A 24,598-nucleotide genomic window follows, 5' to 3' on the forward strand; every position below is an offset into this window, starting at 1 on the left:
ATCAAATTTGACAGTAGATGAGTAATTAATTTAAATTAGCGGTTAAAACTAAAACTGCTAAACTTTGAATTAATTACTCTCATGTAACATGTTTATAATTTATTATTATTAGAGACAGGACTTCCCGATAACAACTAAATTATATTCGAAAAAAAGATAAGTCCTTGAAGAAACATAAATTGTATTAATTTATTTAAAATGAAGATTAACATGCCTAAATAACAGCCAAATTTTTACTTCTTAAATTAACACTCAAGATTAGCAACAATGTGAAAGCCTAAATATAAGGCTATATAAAATTTATAATCATAGGTAATTGTTACATCAAACATATTTCAGCTGTTTAATAATTGGTTTAAACTTGGAGAGATATGGATCAGCTATATTTCAGCCTAAAAGAAAACAGCACTGCTAAAATGAAATAACAGTGAGTGTTAATTAGCAACTTACGACTGATCTAATCAAGCACAATTTGAAAGCCAATCTTTATTGTTATAGGCTCTTTTTAAAAATTTAACGGGAATTGGTTTATATTTTCTATTAAAATGTTTCTCGAGTATTACAGCACTCATTGGCAGCTTTGATGATAAAGTTTCATAGAAATGTTGCTCTCTTTTGTATTAGCTGGGTATAAAATATGAGGAGCATAAAACACTAGGTATAACTTCAAGGGGAGGATGATAAGTCAACCAGTCAAAGTAAAGTTACTATCATTACCTTTTCTCTTAGGTGATGTGCAACGTCAAAGTGGCACTTTTTAGACAAAAGAAACCTTAATTATCTCTATTGCAATAATCAATAACTCAATATGCTCTTTCACATTTGAGGAATGGATAGTTCTTTTTTATTTTTAGTTTAATGAAAAATTAATCAATTAAATGAGATATTAACTACACCAATGGCCTAGTATGATAATCTCTAGACAGTTTTGATACACTTATTTATTTTATTTTTTAAACAATTTGAATGAAAGCTTTATAATCTGATAGCTCTGTGGCTTAAGAATTGGCAGAAATCTATATTGTAATCATTTAAAATAGTTTAGATAATTCAAACCACACAGCTATTAACATGGTAGGTTTTTATTCAAATTGATAAAAATAAATTTCTTACAGTACCATAGTCAGTTGGGAGATTATCATGAAAGGCCATCTATATACAACAGTCACAAAAATTTTAAATAATTATGACCACGACTACCTCAAATTAATTCAGACATTCAATAATGTGTCTTCCCTAAGTATCATTTAATTTAATTTATTCATAGGAATAGATAAGTGAGAAAAAAACATGTGAATATACATTAATTATTAAAAAAAATTCAATAAATAAATTCTGTCACTGCCTCTTTTTAGAGACCAACCTGTCCTCTTAGAAAATTACATTTAATAGACCATTTAATCTCAAATATTTATTTTATACATTTTTTTAAAATTAAGATAATATTTCAGCCAATTAAAAAAAATTATTGATTCCATAAATATTTTTAAAAAATGTTAATTACGAAAAAATATAATGCAGAGAATTTATAGATTTAATCACACTTTAAATTTGAATTATAATTATTGTATACAACTAAAGTCCCTAATTTTAATCTTTCAAAAACAAACTGCAGTCAGCCTCTAAATGATCTATACACCTATACACTCATGTACCAATGTTTTTAGTACCATTTAGCCACACAAAGCACATATTTAGCACACTTCATGTACCATTTAACCATTTAGCCTCTAATAGCTTTCGATACTAGTGATATAAAAGAAATTACTAGGATGTTCTGGTCTTGTTCAGTCCCCATAAATTGAGGAATAATGTTGGTTCAAAGTCATGCTAAGTGTAAATATTGTAAAAAGCACAACTGTGATTTAATTTTTTAATCAAGTTAACTAAAAGTATGGTAGTAGTATTGAGTCTCCCATCATATACGTTGGTAGCTGTAATGGTGTGAGATATGGCTGCTACCAGTACAAGTACCAGGACGACGACATTTTTATATTTCGACTCATTAATACAACTTCATACCTGAGGAAGTAGATTCACTACACTGACGTTATTAAGTCAACTTAATAAAATGTTTATTGAGGAGATGGATCAAGAAATTAAAGCAAAATCTACTTTAGAATTAAGGTTATTTAAAAAATATTCCTTTAAAATATGGGTTAACATTAGTATTGTCATTGAATTTAATCATATATGTATAGCTATCATTTGCTATAATATGTTTTCCAAGTTTTTTACATAAACAAAGTGGAATAAATAAATCATTACTGTTTTTTTTCTCCCCTCAATGATTAAAATAGTCTTTGGAATTATTTTCCCCTCCTACCCACCTATATACTGGTTAATATGGAGTAACCATTACAAACTTAAACCACAGAGAGGAAGAACTGAAAATAATGTCCATGCTGAAGTACAGTAAGATTTTTTTTCCCTTAATTTAATACCTCATAAAATCGTAAACGTGATTTTAATACTTTCAAAAAATGATAAGACGCCAATACATCATTCTAGGGACATGTCGTCTCAAGCATAGTTTTGTAGGATACCTATGAAGCATTAATTTTTAAATGTTATGAAATTTTTTTCTGAGTCACACAAGGTTGACCTTAAGCAACAATATGAAGGTTTGTAACACTCTATAAAGCTTTGGATTATGGTCCTAAAAGTAGCTGACAGGAAAATTTGAAGTTTATATACATGGGTCAGTTAAGTATAAGTGTTCATGAACAAATTTTCTAATAATATAGTTAGTGTTAGCAATAATTTATACTTGTATATTTAATAATTCTCTTATATGGCTGATAATTCACCTTGATAAACAAATTAAATTTTTGAGATCAAACGATCCATATCCAAAATAACTTAATTATATTAAGTTAAATTAATTAAAAAGAATTAGAAAAAAGTTATTAGTGGACTGTAGATTAATATGAGAAGATGGTCATTTTCATCTTTAGTCTCTTTATGATGAGTAGAAAATGGTTGGCGGTACGTTCAGAAAATAAACAGAAATGAACAAAAAAAAAAACTTACAAATAAATAAATTTTTTTTTATTTGCTGACCGCACTCACAACCACCTTCTGCTCATCACAAAGAGACTAAAGATTAAGATTACGTCCTAAGTGACTTTAGTGGTTCATTAAGTCTTAATGCAATATTATTCACGATTTAACCCTTTGCTTCTGGAAGGTTCCTAATCGTCTTCTGAGAAATAAACAAATACACACAGTTTTCATCTAATACAGTGAATTAATTGGATGTACCTATCTAGCAAATTCAATATATTTAAAAAAAGACTCAAACATGGAGCTTAAACATCCCTGCCAAAAATTCCTATTTCATACAGGTTTAGTGATACAATGCATCTTCAAACAGGATGATTTGCAACCTGAAATGTCTATCGATTAGACAATTAAATGATATAGAATGCAATATATAATTTAACAGTTTATTCTAACGATGACCAAAGTATTAGAACCCTTTCAAAACTAAGAACAGAAGACAAATTATCTAAAATTTTAACCTAAAGCTTTCCGATCCTTTTATGAACTATTTTCATTATCACGTTCTATTGGATAAATTGCTTAGTCAAATGTCAAAAGGTACTGAGTACTCTGCAGATTGACCCTTTTGACATTAACAAAGCGATAAATGAACTATCTTTATTCTAGAACATGATGATGAAATAATTCATATATCCCAAATAATTTGAGAATGGTCCTTTTAACATTTAGTGATTCAAATGTAGGAACATTTGCTTTCTCTATCAGAGCAACATATCTCTAAAAATGGGATGAACAAAAAAGGTGAGAATTATCTCACATGTCTATCAAAACAGCATACAATCAAAAACAGATTTTTCTAGTTGATTATTTATTAAGATTCTTAAAAAAATGTTGTATTCACTAATTCTTCTAAATATATTTATCAATCCAAGATATCCACTATGTCCCTTTATATGCAACTTAGATTGTAGAATTCAAATAAACAACAACTAAGAAAACTCCAGTTTCGAGTTGATACTGTTTGATCTTGGTTTGGGATATACTACTATATTCAAAAGTAAAAATATCTATTGGTAATATTCATAGTAATGATATAAAACCAATAGTAGGTAAAACCATCTTGGTTTCTTAAAAAATATATAAAGTTAAGAATCACATTAAAAAAAAAATTTATTAATTTCATCATAGCAACCGATTAATTTTTTATGGAACGTTGTTAATTTACAAGCAAACTTCCTCAAAATATTTAATTTGAAAATATTTCTATGGAATAAGTTTAATAAAATAATTACATTAATTGATACATACAAATACATAAGCTTTAAGCCACTGTATTTAGATATGTTTTCAATTTTGTCAGGTCCCTAAAACATTATACGTATATTCACATCTTTTTATTACAAATACATTTTTTAAAACAGTTTTTAAATACATATATATATTCTACATTTCAGTCATATTGGTTTCTTCTTTTTATTTTTGTACATATTTACATTTCTTGCAAACAATTATGGCATTTAAAAATTACTTTTAACAAACACGTGGGCAGTTTGAATCGATGCTGATTGTGTCAAGGAGTGATGTTAGCGTAACCTGTCGAATATGCAATGCTCCCATATATATCAGAGTTTGGTGACTGATTACCCTGAAAAAAAAACCAGATAAATTAAACCTCAGGAGTAAAAGAGTTAAGTTGAAGGATCATAATGAAGAGAAAATCAAAGTGAAAAATACATTAGGTTTAACATGATAAATCATCTGAATTTCTTCTAAAAAATTAAAGATGAAATCTGGTAAATATCTTACTTGAACAAAAGCATTCAGTTCCTCTTGGGTATCAAATATCATGACTGTGAACGGTGAACCGGGGACCAATTCACCAGCCCATTTCACTTCCACTCGATAGTCACCAGGCTCCGTTGGGTCATATTTGCACATAATCATACGATCCTTCTGGCTTCCTCTTTGCATTTCAACTCTGAAGGCTCCTGAATCACATTTTAAAAAAGAAAATTCAGTATAAATAGTGAGTCATTATAGACACTGTTGTAATAAGGAGTAAAAATTTCAAATAAAAGATTGAATTGAATTTGTTCAGTGTAATGCGATTGAATGTTGATAATAAACCTGAGGTTCAGAGAGAACAATCCAAATATTATAAAAGGAGATAAACAATGAGATCAGATTTATATATTAGTGTTGTTCTCTTTTAATCCACCCATTAAAAATATTGTAAACTTATGTTTCAATTCAATATTTTTCATAAATATAGGATGATATAATTTCTATTCACTAAAAAGTTGGGTATTATAAGCTTTCAAGAAAGTTAAAATGTATTACTTTTCACTTCACAGTGAGATTTATATAATTGTGGCAAGTTATAAAATAAATCTAAATAATTTTGTTAACCTTTAGGCCCCCTAACTCTCACTGCAAGTTGGCCTGCTCCAGCACCTCTGGTATCACATATGAATCTGCTTTGGAAGGTTGCCAACACACCGTGCTGAATACCAGGACCAAATACTCGAACCTTACTTGCATCAGCAGCACCACATATCCTCAGGACAAATGGGGAACCAGGTACATCAACACCTGTAAATTTATTTCAAATTTTGCAAGCATGAGTATTGTAGCATTTTAACACAGTTTTCTATTCTGATCACAATGCCAAAAAGTAATTTAAAATGCTAAATAATCAATTGACATATTTTTAACCATCAAAATTGAAAGATCATGAATTTTTGAAAACAGATTGAGATTCCTTATACTGAGGTTACAGGCATAAGACCCATGACCCATATCAATCAATATATTGTTAATTTAATTATAAACCAATAACTTTTTTTTTTTAAAGTAAATTAAAATTTTTATGGCAATCCAATATTTCTAGCTTAAAGATGTCAGTTATATATTCTGAAACTACATACCTCCATACTTGACTGTCAGCGTGTGCCTACCAGGTTCTTGAGGTTTAACATTGAGTGTAAATGTACCATCTCCATGGTCATACAGTTCACAGTATGCTACTTTATGGGGACCAACACAGTGTGCTGACAGTTCTCCTATAAAATTAGCAGGTTATAAATTAATAGCTAAAGTAGAAAAGATTATAAAAATTAATATATTTTTAAAACATTACCTGGCCCAGCTGCCCTAGTATCAATAAAACTTCTAATGTGGTGACCAACAGTACCCACACCGAGGCCTTCACCAGAACAAATGACTTTAGAGGCATCACACATTGCTGTTACTGTCACTTTCAGTGGACACCCTTTAACTTGCCTATTACATTAAAATAAAAATTAATGTAAATTCTTAGATTAATATTCCACAAACTTTATTAAATTTAAAAAGTGAAGGGTAGAGGAAAGAAACAATAATGCTAATGATTTCAATCTTAATTTTAATTTAATATACCTTTATAATAGGATCAAAAAATTGTTTTAAATAATTTTGAGCAATCAGGAGTAAGAAATACGTATTAATACAGAAAATACAATACAATAATTTAGAAGTATAGATCAAATCTTATTGGCCCATTTAGATCAATAAGATTTTTTTAGATATGCCATTTATTCTAAATTATTTTGGAATTATAGCCAAAGTAGATTATTTAGTTTTTAATTTCTAAAGTGTTAATCAGTAATAAAAAACAAAAATTAACAATGTGGAAAATTCTTCAGGAAAATTGGTCTTTTGAATTATTTTGCCATTTTTAATTTTTCACAATTATTTCTGATATTAACTAACTTGATAAAAATGTTGCATGGTCCATTATATTAAATAAGTCAAATTATCAATAAATAATTATATTAATGAAATTTCAAATTGTAGAATTATTATTATTTATTTATTATTAGTATATTCATTAAAACTTAATTACCTGTCAGACCACATAACATTCAACAGGTAGGCTCCAGGTTGTGAAGGTGTATATGTTGCCTTGTAAACATTTTCTCCGACATGTATAAGGTTCACTTTAATGTCATTTTTCATCCCCGTCAGTGTTACTTCTGGTATTCCTGTAAATTTAATTTACAATGACAAAACATACAAAAAAATATATATATCAATATATCCTAATATATATTTTTTTTATAATAGAAAAGATAAAGAAATGTGTATTTTTTAAGCTTAGTAATAGTTTAATTAGATTTTATTTGATAATAGAATGATTTTAAAAATGACAAAATTCATTTATTCAAATTGAGTTTAAAAAGACAATCGAAACTTAAACCAAAATACCGTTAGGTTCTAAAAATATTTATTTGACTAATGATTATCTGTATCTTGAAATATTAGATAATAAAAATTTACCTGGTCCTGCTTGAGAGCCATCTATGTTAAATTCCGCAATCTGATTGCAGATAGCAGTGGCAAGTCCTTTACCAGTGAGTATCAGCCTCACACCCCCGTTACCAGCCTCTGCAAGTGCTGAAAGAGGGGAAAATGGAAGAGGGAACCCAGCGTAATGTAATGATAGAGTGTGAGGTCCAGGGGTCCGTGGAGTCACTGTTATTTGACCTGTCTCAGGACTATCTTGCTCAATGTTAACAGGAACTACGCTCCCTTGAGGGCCTGTACATTCGCCAGTCAGTTCACCTAGAGTAAAAACAACAATTGAATATGAAAAACAATGTTTGAATAATATGTTTGAATAATATGTATGAATATTTATAAAATAAAGTTTCCGCAAACAAATAAAAAATGACAAAGACAAATTCGCCACACATACTTTAATTATAGGAAATAAATCATTAATTAACAAGATATTAAGTAATTTAGATATCAAGTTATTGACAAAAATTTGTGACAATATAGTAAAGAAGCATCACTTTATATTTAGATGCCTTTAAGATAAAATGAGAATGCTTTTCATGAAGTTTTGAAGTGAAACTTCTTTGCCAAAGTTTCACTTGAATTCTACAACTCAAGACAAAAAATATTATACAGGAGTAAATTGATTTCAAGATAAGAGAAGAAACTGAAGTGGTGGAGGAGGGGGCAACACTGGTCAATTCAAGCAAGAAAAGTTTTATATTATAATTGGAGAGTAAGGGCTTACAGAAGCTTAACAATCCCATAGTACAAGAGCCGGAAAGAAAAAATGGCAGTTATCTCATTGATTATTTTGATTACTTTAATGAAAACTATGTATAATTAATAGTCAAAATTGATGAGTTTGTCAAGTACAGGAAGGGGGAATAAAAAATGATGGCTGTTTCAAAACCTTAAAAAAAATATTAATTTTTAATTCGGAGTTCAATATCTTAAAAACTACCAACAACACTAGAAAATCTAAAAGAATATTATTTAAAGAAGAGTAAATTTGTTGAAATATTAGCCCTAATAGAGCTATTTACGTCCAATAGTTCTCAAGAAATAGAAAGAGAAATTTTATTCGTACTGATCATCATTAAAAAGTGATGATCATTATGAATAAAATTTTAATACATTTTTTCATTTATAAAAGTTTCACTTCTGTCAGCCAGTAACAAGTACCAAGACTGCAATATTATTTTTTTTACTTTATTTACCTATTATAAAGCATAAATTGACAGTTTGTGAATAGTATATACAATAACAGCATAGACATGATTAATAAAAGAAATATAAAAAATTTTATTTTGTAAAATGAATAGTTTTATTTTATTTTATGCTCTATACTTAAGTTGTTTACAGCATAAATATTATTTTTGTAATTTATTTTGACATTTAAATACAATTTTTAGTACATTTAATGCATACAATTTAATTGAAATACTTGATTCAAAATTAATTTGGACTATTCAACTCACCAGGACCAGCATGTGCCAAATCTAGCAGCAACTTGTATGGCACATTCACAGTCATTATGACCCTGTTGGGAAGTGGATCTCCAATAACCTTAACTTTGCTTACTGACACTACATACACTCTAAAAGGTGAACCTGAAAAAAAAATATGAAATACAGGCTAAATAATCTTTATTTTTTTATCACATAAAATCTACCACATTAAGACATTTCAGAAAAAGTAAAATATGTAGTCTTATGCCTTAATGCAAACAACTGAAGACTAAACGAAGATTTAGGAGTCTAAAACGTTTATGACAGGCCATAAATCGAAACTCTAATAAATAAAACATAAATTTCAATAAAACAATTCGATACTTAAAATTAAAATAAGGTAACGCTATTAAATAGTTCAAATAGAATAACTGAAAAATGATTAAAAGTCTGATATAATTTCAATTAACATTAAGTTTGCAGTGATTATATTACCCCTTCAGCTTCAAACAACAGGCAGCTCAGAGTTAGTGGTTTATTACCTGATATATGCTTTCCATTTGCAAGGATGGTTACATCATACATGCCGACGGTGGGAGGAGTATAGGTGACTTCGTACTGGTCCTGTCGTTTAACAGATAGAGCAGCCTGAGTATGGGCAGGCCCATTGATTGATACCTGAGGCTTAGCAGGTGGCACGAGACCAACGGTACTGACACTAAAGTGAGCCATCATGCCTGCTTGTGCTCGACAGAGGCCAGGGCCCCACGCTCTAGCTGAGCCACCCTCAATAACTGAGAACGACACTGGCGAGTCTGAAAAAAAAAATCATTTAATTACTCTTATTTCATCAAGGATATGATTAAATGGTTAGGTTAACTAATTATCAAACATTAGCTAAAAAACAAACCTGGAATAGCATGTCCACCATACAGTATGTTAAAGGAGTATTTTCCAGGGACTGAAGGGCACAATTCAATGAGGTCAGTATCAGATGTTATGCTTTTAACAGAAAGAGGGAGGTCTTGACCAAGGGGGCTCCTTGCAGTGACGTCAAGTTCTGCAAAACCAGCATCCTTACGCAGCACTGAAAAAGACAAGTTTTATTTAATACGGGGAAAGGAAAATAGACAAAGATTAAAGTTGTTAGGGAATATAAATAAATAAGTTATCTTACGTTTAAATGAAATACTGTCATTGACTACAACAGTATTGGATGTCATGTTTTCCACCTTTATTTTAGTTGCATCAAAAACCTGACAGAAGTACGGAGACCCCCTAACACCTCTGGAATTATGAAGGACTTCAATTTTGTAAGCACCTTAAACAAAAAAGACAAATATTTTAAAACAGAATAAGCACAAAATATGTTCATACATGTTTTGAGTGTTGGCAGCTACCTTTAGAAAAAATACACAAGAGAGGTTTCCAAAAATATATTATTGTTGGAATGAACATAAGACAAACGTTAAGTTTTCTTTTGGGATCTCCATAGTGTTTCCAAAGGTAGCTGATGCTCAAGCATAGGATTGGCATACATTCATGTACAAGAAAATATAACTGGAGTTTAACGTTAAATATAATAACAATAGAGTCTTCATTTATTCTAATGGAATTTGTCACAAAATTATAAACAGAAATGTCATATATTTATTGTTACAAAGAACAATCATAATAAGAATATAGAAATAAACTATATATAACAATATATAGTTAATCCTTAATACAACATGAACATAACTAAAATATCTAACTTTAATGTTAAATAGATTTCAAGGATTTTTGTTTTAAATTAAAACTTGTTTTTAATTACTGTCCAATAAAACTGTTAAATGTTAATTCATAATGATATATTCTTTATGTAATATCTTAACCACAAATGATTTTTATTGAAAAATAAAAAAATTCTGAAATCCACTATTTAAAAGTTGAGATTTTTGAGTGATGTTAGTGTTACTGAGGGTGTGATATCAAGGAAGTCAACATATATTTGGTCAACATAAGCAAATTTATAATCCTGAACACAATTAAGTGCTATATTAGAGTGAAAATATAAAACAACCTCATGAAATTATATTATATTAAACAAATCCTTAATATAAAAATTAACAAGGAATTTATTTAACAATCCCAATTCAAGAAGTTACTTAAATTTTTCTTTTTAATTGCATTGATCAATAGACATGAATAACCATTCTAAATCATTTTCAATAGTATTACTACTATATCGGTGTAAGAGATAAAATAAAAAAGTAGAAGATATGCAATTTTGACAGTAAATCTATTTATCTATTATTTAAAGAGAGAAATTGATTAAAAAACTTATCAATACTGTAATTAAAAACCAATTTAATTAATGTAACACAGAATGACAGAACAAAATATACCTATAATAGTAGGAATGAACTCAGCTAGGAGGTTTCCATCCTTCTGTTGATAACATCTGACAGGTACAGCCATAGATCCTGGGCCACTGATGATTACATCAAATGTGTCAGCTGGCTGACCAGTTGTCTCTATTACAAATGATGTAGCTTTGTTAACGGAAGCTTGATACAGTCCAAGTCCTGAAGCACATAGTCCTCCCCTCTCGTGGACGTTAACTTCCAATGGGCAACCTTCACAATAAAATATTATATTTAATTCTCTCAATTATTAAAATTCACTTCAAAAAGTGCCCCATTGGGTTATTTATTATTTTATTTAATAACTAATATGATTACCTGGAACATACACCCCATTGTATTTGACATGAAGCTTATGTGGAACACTCATTTCCGGTTGGTACACCACCTGATAGATATTTGAGCCATTAAGTTCTCTTAGCGTGTGTTTCACATCGGTACCAGCGGCTTTTATAGATACAGCAAGGGCTCCAGAACCACCACCGTGGGTGTCAACTGAAAAAGACAATATTTTAAAGAATAAATTTTCAAAGTTTTCACACTTTAACAAAAGAATTTTTTTTTTTTTTAAATAAATGATTTGTTGATAGGGATCCCCCTTCAGGGCCCTACATAGGATTAAAGTTGGGAATTAAGATCATCAGGGTAAATGTTGAAGAAAAAATGCTAATACTAAACAGAAATAAAACAAATTGATTATTAAAACAGTCTGCTAATAAAGGATGGGAAATGGATAGAATTAAATTAATTACATATATTTTTAAATATTGTCCAAATGAAAAGAGCGAAATAAAATGTTAATTTAGCATAATATATAGTGGACTGGGTAACATTGTGTAGATATTAATAAAAGATATAATTGTTCTTAATGAAGTCTCAAGAAATTTTGTGTATATGAATACAAAATAAAATAAGAGCTCAATATTTAGAACTAGGTCATAATAAAGTTTCAACAAATAAAAATAGAAAATTCTCATATTATGTAAATAATAGAAAAGAAATAAGAACATTCATTTGAAAAATAATGAGAAAGGTAAAGAGAACAAGATGCACAGACATTTGAAAGTAGGGAAAATGTTTTTCCTGAAGAAATTGAAAATCACAAGGTTAAGGTTATAAAAATTTTCAGAAATCTAACATATCTTTTTTTGATGTTGGTGAACATTAATTTCAAAAAATTCTAACAATAGAGTCGCTTATTTCCAAAATGAATTTTTATTAGAAATTGAGATGAGTATCAATTTTGTAATTACTCAATTCTCAATTAATTTATACCTTTCTAAAACTAACCAAAATATTAAAAAAAATTGACAAGATATACGTTTATTTCAAAACCTGGCCTTGAACACTTGTTTTGTTCAAGAATGTTCTGTGATTACAAGATTTCAAAACTGTGCCTTAAAACAAATTAAAGTAGAAGATACTTCTAGTTGTCAGAAATATCTACAGGTGGCCCTCCATCTCTTCTGCACTTTTTTTTTATAAGGAATAAAAAAATTATTATTTTTTGTTCAAAATCATGTGGCATTTCTATTGTTAATAAAACTGATTTATCTATCCAAATAAATGAACTTCATTAAGACTGTTCCTTTGCCAGTTATTAAAACCTTATTGTCATTGTCCTTTATGTACAGTGTGAACATGTTAGTTCTAACACAAGTAGAAACTATTATCAGACTGCCAAGGGAATGCATAATAGAGCTTTCACTTCCAAATCCCGAACCACTCATGTGACCACCAGCTTGATAGTTTTCAAAATGCACGACTTTTATTCTTTTAAAAATAGACACCTGCCAATCTACAATTTGCTCCAAAATAGCTCTTATATTTCAATTTGATCCAAAATAAATGTTTTTTTTTTATTTCGTTAAAAAAAATCAGTGATTTTAGAAAATGTTAGCTATGAATGAATTATAATACAATTTATTACAAAAAAAACTTAGTTTTAATATCATAATTGCTATAGAAAATATAGTTTTTTGTATTTCTTTAAAAAAATGTTTATGATCATTAGGTTTCACTATGAAAATGAATGACTTGATTATTAGGTTCTCCGATTTGTAAATAAAAAAAAAAAAAAAAAAAACTTCATGCAGTTTTAAAATAAAACAAAAATCAGAAAAATACACAGTACAGAATATATATCATGGGAATAATGTATCTTTATATTCTGTTGTAAATAACAGTTAAAAGGAAAAACTAACCTTTAAATGTAGCTGAAGAACCACAAACTGCTTCTGATACATCGTAAATTCTAACAGCAGCAGGGTTAAATACTTGAGCCGTGAAAGGCTGTCTTGTAATAGGATGGGATCTAATAAATAATAAAAATAAGATAAATTATTAAATCATGGCAAATAATTGATATATTATCTTTATATCTCATTCCATACCGTTGTGTAACAATAACTGAATGTGGACCAACCATTTCTGGGCGATATTGGCAACGATACAATCCAGATTCTAATCTATCCACTTGGCATGGAATTTTCTTGTTGTCGGGTCCTGTATATCAACAATTGATGTAACTATATTAATGGATTTGTATATATACCTTTTAATTTTGGTTGATAAATACTGATTTTAGATTGAATACTGTGATTATTATAATTATTACCAGAATCTGGTGTATTTATTTTTAATAATTAATTATAAATTAACACCATTAGTTATCTAAAAAAGATTTATTATTTATAAATCACTAACCAGTGACAGTGGCATCAATTGTGGTGGGTTCAGTTGAATGTGGGTTCACTTCAAAGTATGCTGTAGTTCCGAGCACCACAGAGCTTAATCCTTCGCCTCTAGCTGTAGCCGTTGTCTTGTTAGTTGATCCATCAATGACTTCGCACCTTAGAGGACTTCCTATAGAAATTGTAAAAACTATTTAATGAAAGCATTATCCACTTAAAATAACTAAGAATATATTGATGACAACTTACCAGGAACATCCTGATCATTGAATGTAATATTGACAAAATGGGGCTGTAAAAGATGAGGAATGAAAGTGACGTCATACAGTCCTCGAGACATAGCATTTACCTCTGCCTTCACAGTCGTACCTTGAGTAGATATGACTAATTCAAGAGTCCCTTCACCTGCCTCTGTTGCATCAACTGAAAATGTTACAGCTTTTCCAACCTATGTACAAAGTAAATAATACTATTACAATGTTTCAAATAATTATCATAATATAAAGTGATTTCAATTGATACAAGTAAATACCTTAGCAGGTCCAAGACCAGTAACTTTGATATTGTTTACATTATAAACGTTACAATAAAATGGGCTCCCTTTCACAGGATGGCCGTCGATATCAACAGAAACAATGTGTCTTCCTGAAAATGTATTTTACTTATTATTCCTAACTTAGCTAAGATTAATTATTGGATATTTATTAGTAGGCCATATATATGATAAAGGACATATATAAGATAATACGATTCAGGTTGCATTCCAGAAAAGAAACCTCAATAGTAAATAAATAAATAGTTTCTACTATTTTGAGAATCTTCTCCTAATTATCAGAAGCATGGATTATCTTATTCTTTAATAATTCACTCATTAATTTAAAAAAGAATTTTAACAAGTGATTCTGAACACAATAGTACCTTTTTAGAACATCATGCACTTATAACAAAATTGTTTATTTTCCTTGGTCCACTCAATAAAGAGTTATTACAAAACATAATACCAATAGTTTTAATTACTGTATTTTAATGAGTATTAGCTTTTATTATTACTTATTATAACCACTCTTAGTACTCACCAACTTCTATAGGTGTGTAAATTGCTGTAGAAATCCCTCTAGCAGAATCCCTGTCTAGCCTGACTGGTAATCTGTGACCACCAGGAGAGGTAACTCGCACTTCACAGCCCTCTGCAGATGCTACCTGCAATGTTGTAGGAAGCCCAGCACAACACATTTTCACACCCGGCCCGCTAACTACAACCTCACCTCGCTCATATACTTCACAAGTAAATGGAGATCCTGAAAATATTGAAAATTAGTTTTGTAAAATTAGGCAACAATTATTAAAGCACAAATAAAATGTAATTAAGATTTTAATAGATTTTTTTTTCACAATATGATAAAAACACTTTCATTTAAAAGATCAAAATGTCCATACAATCTTTAACTTAAAAGAAAACAATTTTTGCCTACATAGTTCTTGTGAAAATAATGAACAAAGGAAATACAACTTATATAAAAGAAGACAAATTAAATAATTAGCACTTGAAACAGCAATAAAACATGGAATTATTGATTAAAATCACATCTAAATTCAAGTCCTAGAATGAACTTTCTATCATTCTACTTATCTATATCAACTTAATTAATTATGATTTTTTAACTAAATAGATTAAATATTATCACATAAACTTTTAATATTACTCCGTAAGTACTGATAGATCCCAGATTGCTCTTTAAAATTAAATTAGTCTCATTTCCTCAGGTTGATATATTGATAAATCTATTTTATTTTAATACGAATGCTTCTTCATAAGTAAGAAGGGTTTAGGCTTAACTTTGCACAGGGACCAGCCATACAGTGAAGTAGAAACCAAGATTTGATTGTATCACTTTTGCATCAATGACGTGATAGTTCTAACAATAATAAAATAACATTGCAGTTTGCTTACCTGGTATGGGTTCTCCATTGAACCTCACGCTCAAGCTATGCGGTGCTGCTTCTTTTGGCTTGAAATTTACTCTAAATTTAGCATTTCCTTCACTTTGGACATAGTTTGGGACATTGCAACCGTTTACTGCCACTATTATTTCTAAATTTCCAGCCCCTGCTTCGCTTGCATTAACTAAAAAAAAAAATCAACTTGATAGCTTGTAACATTTAAAACTAATATACTATACAATGTTTTAAACAAAAATCGTATTAATAAATAAATGAAGATAAAATTAACAACTCACTGCTAAAATATACAGGTTTTCCAACCGGCCCTGAATTGATGTCAGTAACTTTTACTTTGGAAGCATCATAAGCCTTCAACAGGAATGGGCTTCCTTCGACATGGCTTCCACCAAGTTTAGTTTCAACACTATGATCACCTAAAGCATAGGCAGAACACTTTCATTATCAATTTTGTTCAATTGATAATATTTAAAAAAAAATGTTTTATTGCAAAATCAAAACCATAAAATTCATACTGACCTACATGTTTTGGTGTGAATGAGGCAATATAATGTTTTCCCTGTTGTGTTATGGTAACAGGAAGGACAGCTCTGGTAGGCGAAGTAACCTGAGTAAAAGGTTTTAATTTGAAAGACTCCTAATTTATTAACTTAGAATTCCCAAACAATAATTTGTGAAATGAAGAAAAAAGAAACAAGATATATTCTAGGACATACTATTCCCAAGAACAACACAATTGAAGAAGCCTAATAAATGATATGGATATTTACAAAGATTTTACAATGTGTATAAAGGTTAAATAAAATTATTAAAATTAACAATGAATATCAAATAAAATATCTGATTCCTGAAATATTATTATTATTATTTTTTTTTTTAGGAGCAAGTATTAATTAACATAAATCAGTCTAATTAAAAGGTATTAATTGATCAAAATATACTCCTTTTGGGAAATAATAAATTAATCAAATACTTACTGTTACTTGAGGAGGTCCTAAAGTGCCACAATCTACTTTAAAACTTGCGGATTTTCCTACACTTATTTTATCTTCCGCTGGAGCTATCACTCGACCAACATCATTGATGTTACAAGTAAATGGACTTCCTACAATATATTTCATTGTAAAAGTTTTACTGTTGTAATGAATAATATTTCTAACCGATTTAACACAAATAACCTACCAGGAACATTGTTTCCATTGAACTTGAGGTCAACCGTATGAGGAGACGCCTGACGAGGTGTGAAGGAGATGGCATAGGTATGTGGTCCTTGAGTCTGTGCTGTTGTCCCCACTCTTCCACCATTCACTGTTACCTCCAGATTGCCCGGTCCGGCTTGGCTTGTTTCGACTGATTTGAATGAATATTAAGTGTTAATGCAGAAGATAACATTTTCAAAATATCAAGCAATTATGTATTTTAAATACCTAAAAAAGTGACTGGTTGTCCAATAGTTCCTTGTGAAACTGGTTTCACTTTAATAGCATTCACATCGTAAACTTTACAAGAAAATGGAGAGCCTGCGACTTGAACATGCCTAGGATATGTAGAAAACATTATAACATTGGAAAACTGAACCAGAAGTAAATATGTAAAGGAAAATGTTTTAAGCAATACTGTAGATAGCAAACATGGTAACAACCATCATTAATCCAAGTAAAAAGCATGATTTTTTATAATTTAAAATCAGAGTTGAAAGGATTATTATCCGAAGCAGATGATAATACAAACATACCAATATGTATCTCGTTATGTAAATCATTCCTGTAAATATATTCATTATTTTTTTTTAATATTTGAATTTAATAATAATCTTAAATTAGTAAATACAAATTTTATCATCAGTAAAATAAAGAAATTGGACAACAGGAAATTTTTTTCTGATATCTCCAACATATTTTCATTTACTTAACACTCCTGTTATACTGCTCTGAACTGATGATTCTTTTCATTCTTTATACAAATTTGTATATAAAAAATTAGTTAAATTTTAAAAATAGTAATAAAATCAAAATAAATCCAACAATACAGAGCAAAGTATATTAATTCAAAATACAAAAATTATTATTATCAAAGTAAGAAAAAGCAATAGTATAATATAAATGAAAATAAACTAATACAAAAAGTACCTGTAGGTAACAGTGATTTTATGCTCTCCAACAACCTTGGGGACAAATTCGACGCGTGCTGTCTGGTTCCCTGTGTCCTTCACCTGTGCCGGTACTGACTGCCCACTTGGCCCTAGATTTGGGGCAATCTTTTGTTTTGTTTCTGTTTTTATGTCTTAGATTCAGGGATAATATTGTTAGTAACCCGCAATACCATGGCTTAGCTTATGTTTTAGGTCAACCCATAATATTAATAATGCATGTATTAGTCAGAATTATAATGATTAATAAAATTTAAGAAAAAATAAACAAGTCTAAAACATAAAAATTTTAGAATATTTTATGTACAATATATGTTATGGTTAAAAATGAAAATGTGAAATAGATTAGTACATAAATGTTAATGGAAAACTAATTAAGAAGTGTATGAGTTTTTACAGTGTTTATGTACAATCATATATAACATTTAAATGCAAAAGAATAAACTAAAATTTATTCAAATTAAAATTAATGATTAAAAGTGATTGCTCAAAAAACATAAATAACGAAGCGAAAAAGAACAAACTTTGTTTACAGTTAATGTAAAATATGATTTGCATGACCATCTTTTTTTTAGCTAAGTTCATGATATCTTATTCAAAAGAAGAAAGTATAATAAGCTACATTATAAAATAAAAAAAAAAAAAGTAAAAGTGGTAAAGAGGTGATCTTAGATTCAGAATAACTTTAACTGTGTGTATAGTGATGGTTAGTTTATATTAAAAATATGCATAGAATCTAACCATGCCAAAAATATTTTAAACAGAGATACAAATTTGAAATTAATGTTAAGAGAAAAAAAAGAGATGACATTAAATGTAATGAATGAAACAAAATAAGAAAACAAAAAAATGAATGCAAAGCATAATAGTTTTAAGAGGACTGAAATGATGTCATTACATGCGCACTATCATAAATTAATGGATTATTACCCAATCCAACACCAAAGCAAAAGTGCGCATTTTGCAGTTTTTAGAATATTAAATTTTTTATTTTATTTTTTTATTTTTTTGTATTTGTTTGTGAAGATAGAAAACAGAAAGAGGATCAATAGTGACGAATTCGTCTGTGGTCCCCACCTGAAATAGGCGAACGAAGGCAATATATAAGAAAAAAGGAAAATACAATATATAAAGATACAAATGCTAAATAGAATGTGCACTGAAGGAAAAAAAAAGATAAAGAATGTGCAAAAGACAGCATAAGATTAAAGAAGTGAAAAATATAAACTAGTAATTAATAAATCAAGAAAAAGAAAATAATATACCTCATAGGAACTAATATCTTAATTTTCCTTCAAGAACATAATTAAAAAATATTTAATTTAAAACTGAATAATATCATGCAATATCTGTACCCCCAGTTAATAAATTATCAGCTTAACATAAGCTGATAATTTTAAGAGACATAAGAGAATGAGTTAGCCCACCAGTGAGTCTAGTTTGATTTAACATCAGGTATAAAAGGTAAGTCTAAAAAAAAAGTAGTGCAGAAATTACAAGCACATGGTTCATACTGCACAAGTTCAGAAAATGATAAAATTATAAATTATTTGATCACTGGAACTACAGATAAGCATTTATTCATTCATTTATTGATAAGCACACTTATTCACTGGGATTATGGATATAATTATATATATATATATCAGATTATTTGTTTTTAATTACATTTTTTTTAGATATTTCTTTTAAATAAAATAAGAAAAATAAATACAATACAATTAAATAAAGTTTAACAATGAAATCACATATCCCAGAACCTACAGCAATCTATAGTTTATTAATTTTCATTCTAATCCATAAAAATACCGTCCCCACAGTTACAAAAGTTGAGAAAAACTATTTCAGGTAATTTCATAACCACTCCACATAGAAGGGAAGATAAAATGGCATACAATCTACATATTTTGTAATAATGAATGACAATGAAAATTTTCAGCTTTATTTTAATAAGAATTTTCTAAAAAAAATAGATAACTGAAGCCTTCAATCAAATTTTGATATGAAACATTGATTGGTTGATTTATGATGAATTAGAAAAACTAGTTTTTTATTTTTTCTTTATGTTATAACTTCTTATACATAATATAGAGCCATATTATATTAAATACAATTAAATAAAAGCTATGAAAAAAGGGATTAAAGTTAATCATAAATAGCAAAAATGATACAAGTCCAAATCATCATTTTTATTTAATCAAGTACAAACGGCTTAGAGGATTAACTAAAAAAATTGTAAAGGATACAATCATATTAAAAATAAGTGATTTTTATTATTATTTTTAATTAATATGGTAAATGAGATTTAACCCTCTCTTTCTTTCTTGACCTTCACCACCATAGTTCGTTAATAATCCGATAAATAATATCAATAAACAATAATAAGTGAAATTTACATTTTTATCCAATTAAGTTTCACTAATTTATTTATTAGAATACAATAATATGCAAAAATCCAACATCTTTGTAACCTATCAGTGCATTGTTGCGGGATCCCTTTTAAGCATTGAAGGACTGATTTATTTGAAAACAACTTTTTTAAAGGTAACATTTATGATTCAAGTAATTAATAAGTTACTCATGAAAAATAAGCATGAAGATTGACAAACTTTTATTTCCCTTCAATTTATAAAGTATTGTTAAAAATACAACATAACCAGAAAACCTACTTTGATAAACATGAAATACAGTGCAAATTGAGAAAGTGCTATACAGTGTACCATTATCACATCTAACGTACTTGTTACTAACTCCATCTTCTCTTCTTTCATTGGTAAAAAAGAAGATGAAGCTAGCTATGAAGTTAGCTAATATGGGATGTGAATATTAGGTAGGTATAAATATTAGTGTAGCATACACACTATGGTGACAGTGAACATAATAAATCTACCTCATTTATATACAACTGTTTGATTTAAATAGAGAAATTCTTACATAATATTGAAAACTTTTATTTTTATCTAATACAATTAATCGTCATGAAATGGCTATGATTCATAATCATAATAACGGGCCAATCCTAGGTGTAAGGGAGGTGCTAGAGGTCTTACCACCACCCCCACACAAGCTAGAAATGTGACCGCCCTTGACAATGCATTATTATCAAACGTGCTCCCAAGCCACCACGGTTTGACACTAACGTGTCATAAACCGTAGTCAAAGTGTTAAAATATTTTGATCTCTTTGCGAATTAGTACTTTTTTTTCCTTTTGGGGTAGTTAAGATGTCTTTTGATTAGTATTAATTTAGCTCCTTTTTTTCTAAACTACGATTCTTCATAAATAACTCATACTATTTTGCATTGTCAATCTTTTCATTTTAGTCTCAAATATACTTCTGATATATTCAGAAGAAGGGGTATTCAAGAGCTTTTCATTAGAAGATTATCAAATCATAGAAACAATAGTTGGTAAAGAAAAACGAATTAGTGTTATCAAAAAATTTAACTTCCCTTCTTTGACAATCATTTTGACTCTAATGCAAAAGATAAAACCACCTTAGTGATTATAAATAAATTATTTCTAATTTTTGGTAAGCTATTAGATTAAATTTTATTTTTAATGAAAAAAAAAAGGTAATTATAAAACATACATATTTATGTAAAGAAACATATTATGCATGTACGGAAAACCTCAAATTCATATATCTTGGATTGTTAAAATGAAAAAAAAATAGTATAAAACTATTTAATCCCATTGCTGTGGAAGAAATTGGTTGAAAATGTTTCTCTAACAAAAAATTTATTTTTTAGGAAATTTCCTAACTATATTATTTAATGATAAATAATAAATTACAATAATTTACCCTCAACAGTGACTTCAATGTCATCTAGAGAAGTTGATACATTACTCATTGTAAAGTGTGAATCAGCACCAAGTTGTGCTGTTAAGAGTGAATTACCACTCACTACTGGGAAGTCACCTGCCACATGGGCAGTGAATGGAGAGCCTGAAATACACAAATAAATTTATACATTGGTATTGTAAGGAGAATACATAAATTTATACACTAAAATTATATATAATAAAGTAGATATTGTTCTATTTTTAATAATTACATTTAATTTATGACTATAATATAAGTTTTTTAAAAGATTTTAATAAAAAGTATAATTTTCATGTATACAAGGAGTAAAACCTATCTTACTCATATATCTAATTTTTCTAATGATTTTTATTTATTTTCCAATCTCACTACAATCCGTTTTTTATTCTTACACATTTTAATTATCTCGCTACTTTAAGTTACTTCTACAGAAGATTTAACACAAATGAATAGAAAAATGTAAAACAATAACCATCTAAAAATATTTAATATAAAGCAGAACCTTTTAACTAAAACATTTCTGGAACTACCAAACATTTGTAATTAATATAGCAATCTTGTCCATTTTAAATTAATAATAGAAAAGGATTGTATTAAAAATTAATTGTCCGTATTTGTTTACATAATCAAAAGATTTTCAAGACTAAAATAAACTAACGAATATGTATATTAGACTGATATTGAAGTTATGGAAAAACATGAGATTATATAATTCTTTTTTTTTTTTTTTTTACTTTATGCTATAGAAAGATATTTGCTGTTTTTTACCCTGTTACTCTTCATCATAATTTATTATACAATTAATCCCTAAAATTTCACAGGGCAAACTTTGCTGTAGTAAAAGTAAAATCCTATTTTGTGTGTTAGTGACCTTTTAGTTTGTATAATTTAGTTCTGATGACAGTGTAAGTTATAAAGCTTATCAACTATTTGAAAAATTTATTATATTTGATTTTTTAGACCAATGGTAGGGTCCGGAGAAGTGATATTCTACTGTGTATATATGAGATAAACATTGAATTTGTTGATGTTAATAAATTATTATAAATATCGATTTAAGATGAAATTAAAAATGAACTATCAACATATTTTATTGGCAACACTATTAGTAATTGAAATATGATAATATTTACCTGGGACAGCCTCTTGGTTAAAATGAATGCTAATTATGTGCTGGGTCGGTTCAAGAGGGACAAAGCTAACAAGGAATCGTGCGTTTCCTTGCGGCTGAACCTGAGTAGGAATGTTGACCCCCCTGGCACTGATAGTAATCTCCAAATTGCCTTCCCCAGACTGGGAAGCATCCACTGAAAAGATTAATTGATCATTATATTTTCATAAACAAATAATATAAAATTCAAAATTATTTCCTTCAATAAAACAAAAATTACCAGTGAATTGTAATGGAGACCCAACATGGCCATGTGGGAGGGGTCCAACATATACTTTGGAAGCATCGTAAGCTTTGGCTGTAAACGGAGTGCCTTGTACGGGCTGACCGTTATACAATACGGATATCGAATGAGGGCCAACAGTTCTAGGCGTGAATTCTCCTGTGAATCCTGACATCACATTTCCTGTTACTTGTACAGGGAGCTCATGATGAGGACCTGTAAAAACATAAATTTTTCTTTCAATCAAATCAGTTCCTCGCATGGAACATCAAATCTAGAAATGAATCGGAAATATATATTTACTTCAAGTTACTAACCTAAACATCTGATTATATTACAATTCTCATTATTTTACTTTATCAAATGGGTTTTAATTAATAAATAAATCATAAGTCTATTTCATTAATAATTTATTTTGTTTATAACTTCAAGAATGAATATAAAATAGAATAATAATGTTAGCGAAAACTGAAATGATCTCGGAGACAGCAATAGATTAAAATAGAGTAACAGAAATATAATGTGAGGGAATTGCTCATGGGACACTTCTTGTGTAGAGAAAATAGAGTACTTTACTACCGGATTAAATGATGCTAATAGTAATAGTCCTGGAAAATTCTTTCTGCTCCATAAATATTATTTATTACTTAAATTAAATTTTCAAAATTATTAAAATGTACATTAGTTGTCAAAATGACTTGGGAAATATTATAAATACCAAATACCTAGTAAAATACATTAACCATAACCTGATGAAACAAAATGTTTCTAAATAAGTATTGAGTATGACTCTGACTCAATTGAGCTTGTCAAAAGAAACACATTGAATTATTCATAACCCAAGTGAATCATAGGAACCATTTTGCGTTAAAGTAAATAAACATGAACAGCATTATAAGCAGTTAATGTTTAAATACCTGTGACTGACACTGCTAATTCGGCTGAACCTGAGCTATCAACTGTCATGTGAAACTTAGCAGGTTGGTTAATTGGAATCAATTCTAAGCTGCTGAGATTCACTGAGACTTTGCTAGTATCGGCGACAGAACAAACAAAGGGGCAACCTGAAATAAAACAGTCAAAATTAAATTTAAAATAATGTTAAGCAATAATAATGAATATGGGTAGAAAAAATAAGAATATTTTAGTATTAACTACTTTAGATTTCTGAAGTCAATGAATACTAATTCAATTTTGACACCTGTATAATTAAAAACATATTATTTTTTTTTTTTTTTTATCATTTTTGAATTAAAAGATTTATTTTTTCAACCAAAGAATTATGCAACTATTTTGTTTTGCATATTAGAGCACTTATGGTAACAGTAAATAGAAAGTAACAATGCTCCTTTATTACGTGACTTACTCATAAGTCCTTCCTTTAAGATTAATTATTTAT

General features: G+C 28.7%; 1 protein-coding gene across 1 annotated transcript in view; it reads right to left on the reverse strand.

The window, feature by feature from the left end:
* Nucleotides 1-4,385: 4,385 nt before the first annotated feature.
* The window catches only part of jbug (filamin-type immunoglobulin domains fbug), a 29,151-nt gene continuing 8,938 nt past the window's right edge, over nt 4,386-24,598 (reverse strand). Inside the window, exons 2-31 of the mRNA XM_014416191.2 lie at nt 24,117-24,263; nt 23,197-23,415; nt 22,939-23,112; nt 21,785-21,928; nt 17,961-18,072; nt 17,259-17,368; nt 17,014-17,181; nt 16,809-16,936; nt 16,351-16,438; nt 16,110-16,247; nt 15,824-15,997; nt 14,949-15,170; nt 14,405-14,517; nt 14,122-14,320; nt 13,886-14,044; nt 13,573-13,684; nt 13,384-13,493; nt 11,498-11,674; nt 11,162-11,392; nt 9,952-10,095; nt 9,685-9,861; nt 9,317-9,589; nt 8,805-8,936; nt 7,324-7,608; nt 6,890-7,028; nt 6,146-6,288; nt 5,934-6,068; nt 5,416-5,598; nt 4,813-4,994; nt 4,386-4,651 (exon numbers count right to left, since the gene is read on the reverse strand). Coding sequence (XP_014271677.2) covers nt 4,577-4,651; nt 4,813-4,994; nt 5,416-5,598; nt 5,934-6,068; nt 6,146-6,288; nt 6,890-7,028; nt 7,324-7,608; nt 8,805-8,936; nt 9,317-9,589; nt 9,685-9,861; nt 9,952-10,095; nt 11,162-11,392; nt 11,498-11,674; nt 13,384-13,493; nt 13,573-13,684; nt 13,886-14,044; nt 14,122-14,320; nt 14,405-14,517; nt 14,949-15,170; nt 15,824-15,997; nt 16,110-16,247; nt 16,351-16,438; nt 16,809-16,936; nt 17,014-17,181; nt 17,259-17,368; nt 17,961-18,072; nt 21,785-21,928; nt 22,939-23,112; nt 23,197-23,415; nt 24,117-24,165 — 4,695 coding nt within the window. The 5' untranslated portion in view covers nt 24,166-24,263 and the 3' untranslated portion in view covers nt 4,386-4,576. The remainder of the gene's footprint in view (nt 4,652-4,812; nt 4,995-5,415; nt 5,599-5,933; nt 6,069-6,145; nt 6,289-6,889; nt 7,029-7,323; nt 7,609-8,804; nt 8,937-9,316; nt 9,590-9,684; nt 9,862-9,951; nt 10,096-11,161; nt 11,393-11,497; nt 11,675-13,383; nt 13,494-13,572; nt 13,685-13,885; nt 14,045-14,121; nt 14,321-14,404; nt 14,518-14,948; nt 15,171-15,823; nt 15,998-16,109; nt 16,248-16,350; nt 16,439-16,808; nt 16,937-17,013; nt 17,182-17,258; nt 17,369-17,960; nt 18,073-21,784; nt 21,929-22,938; nt 23,113-23,196; nt 23,416-24,116; nt 24,264-24,598) is intronic.

This window comes from Halyomorpha halys, unplaced genomic scaffold (genome assembly GCF_000696795.3).
Source record: "Halyomorpha halys isolate HHAL.00 unplaced genomic scaffold, Hhal_1.1 Scaffold116.1, whole genome shotgun sequence".
NCBI lineage: Eukaryota > Metazoa > Arthropoda > Insecta > Hemiptera > Pentatomidae > Halyomorpha > Halyomorpha halys.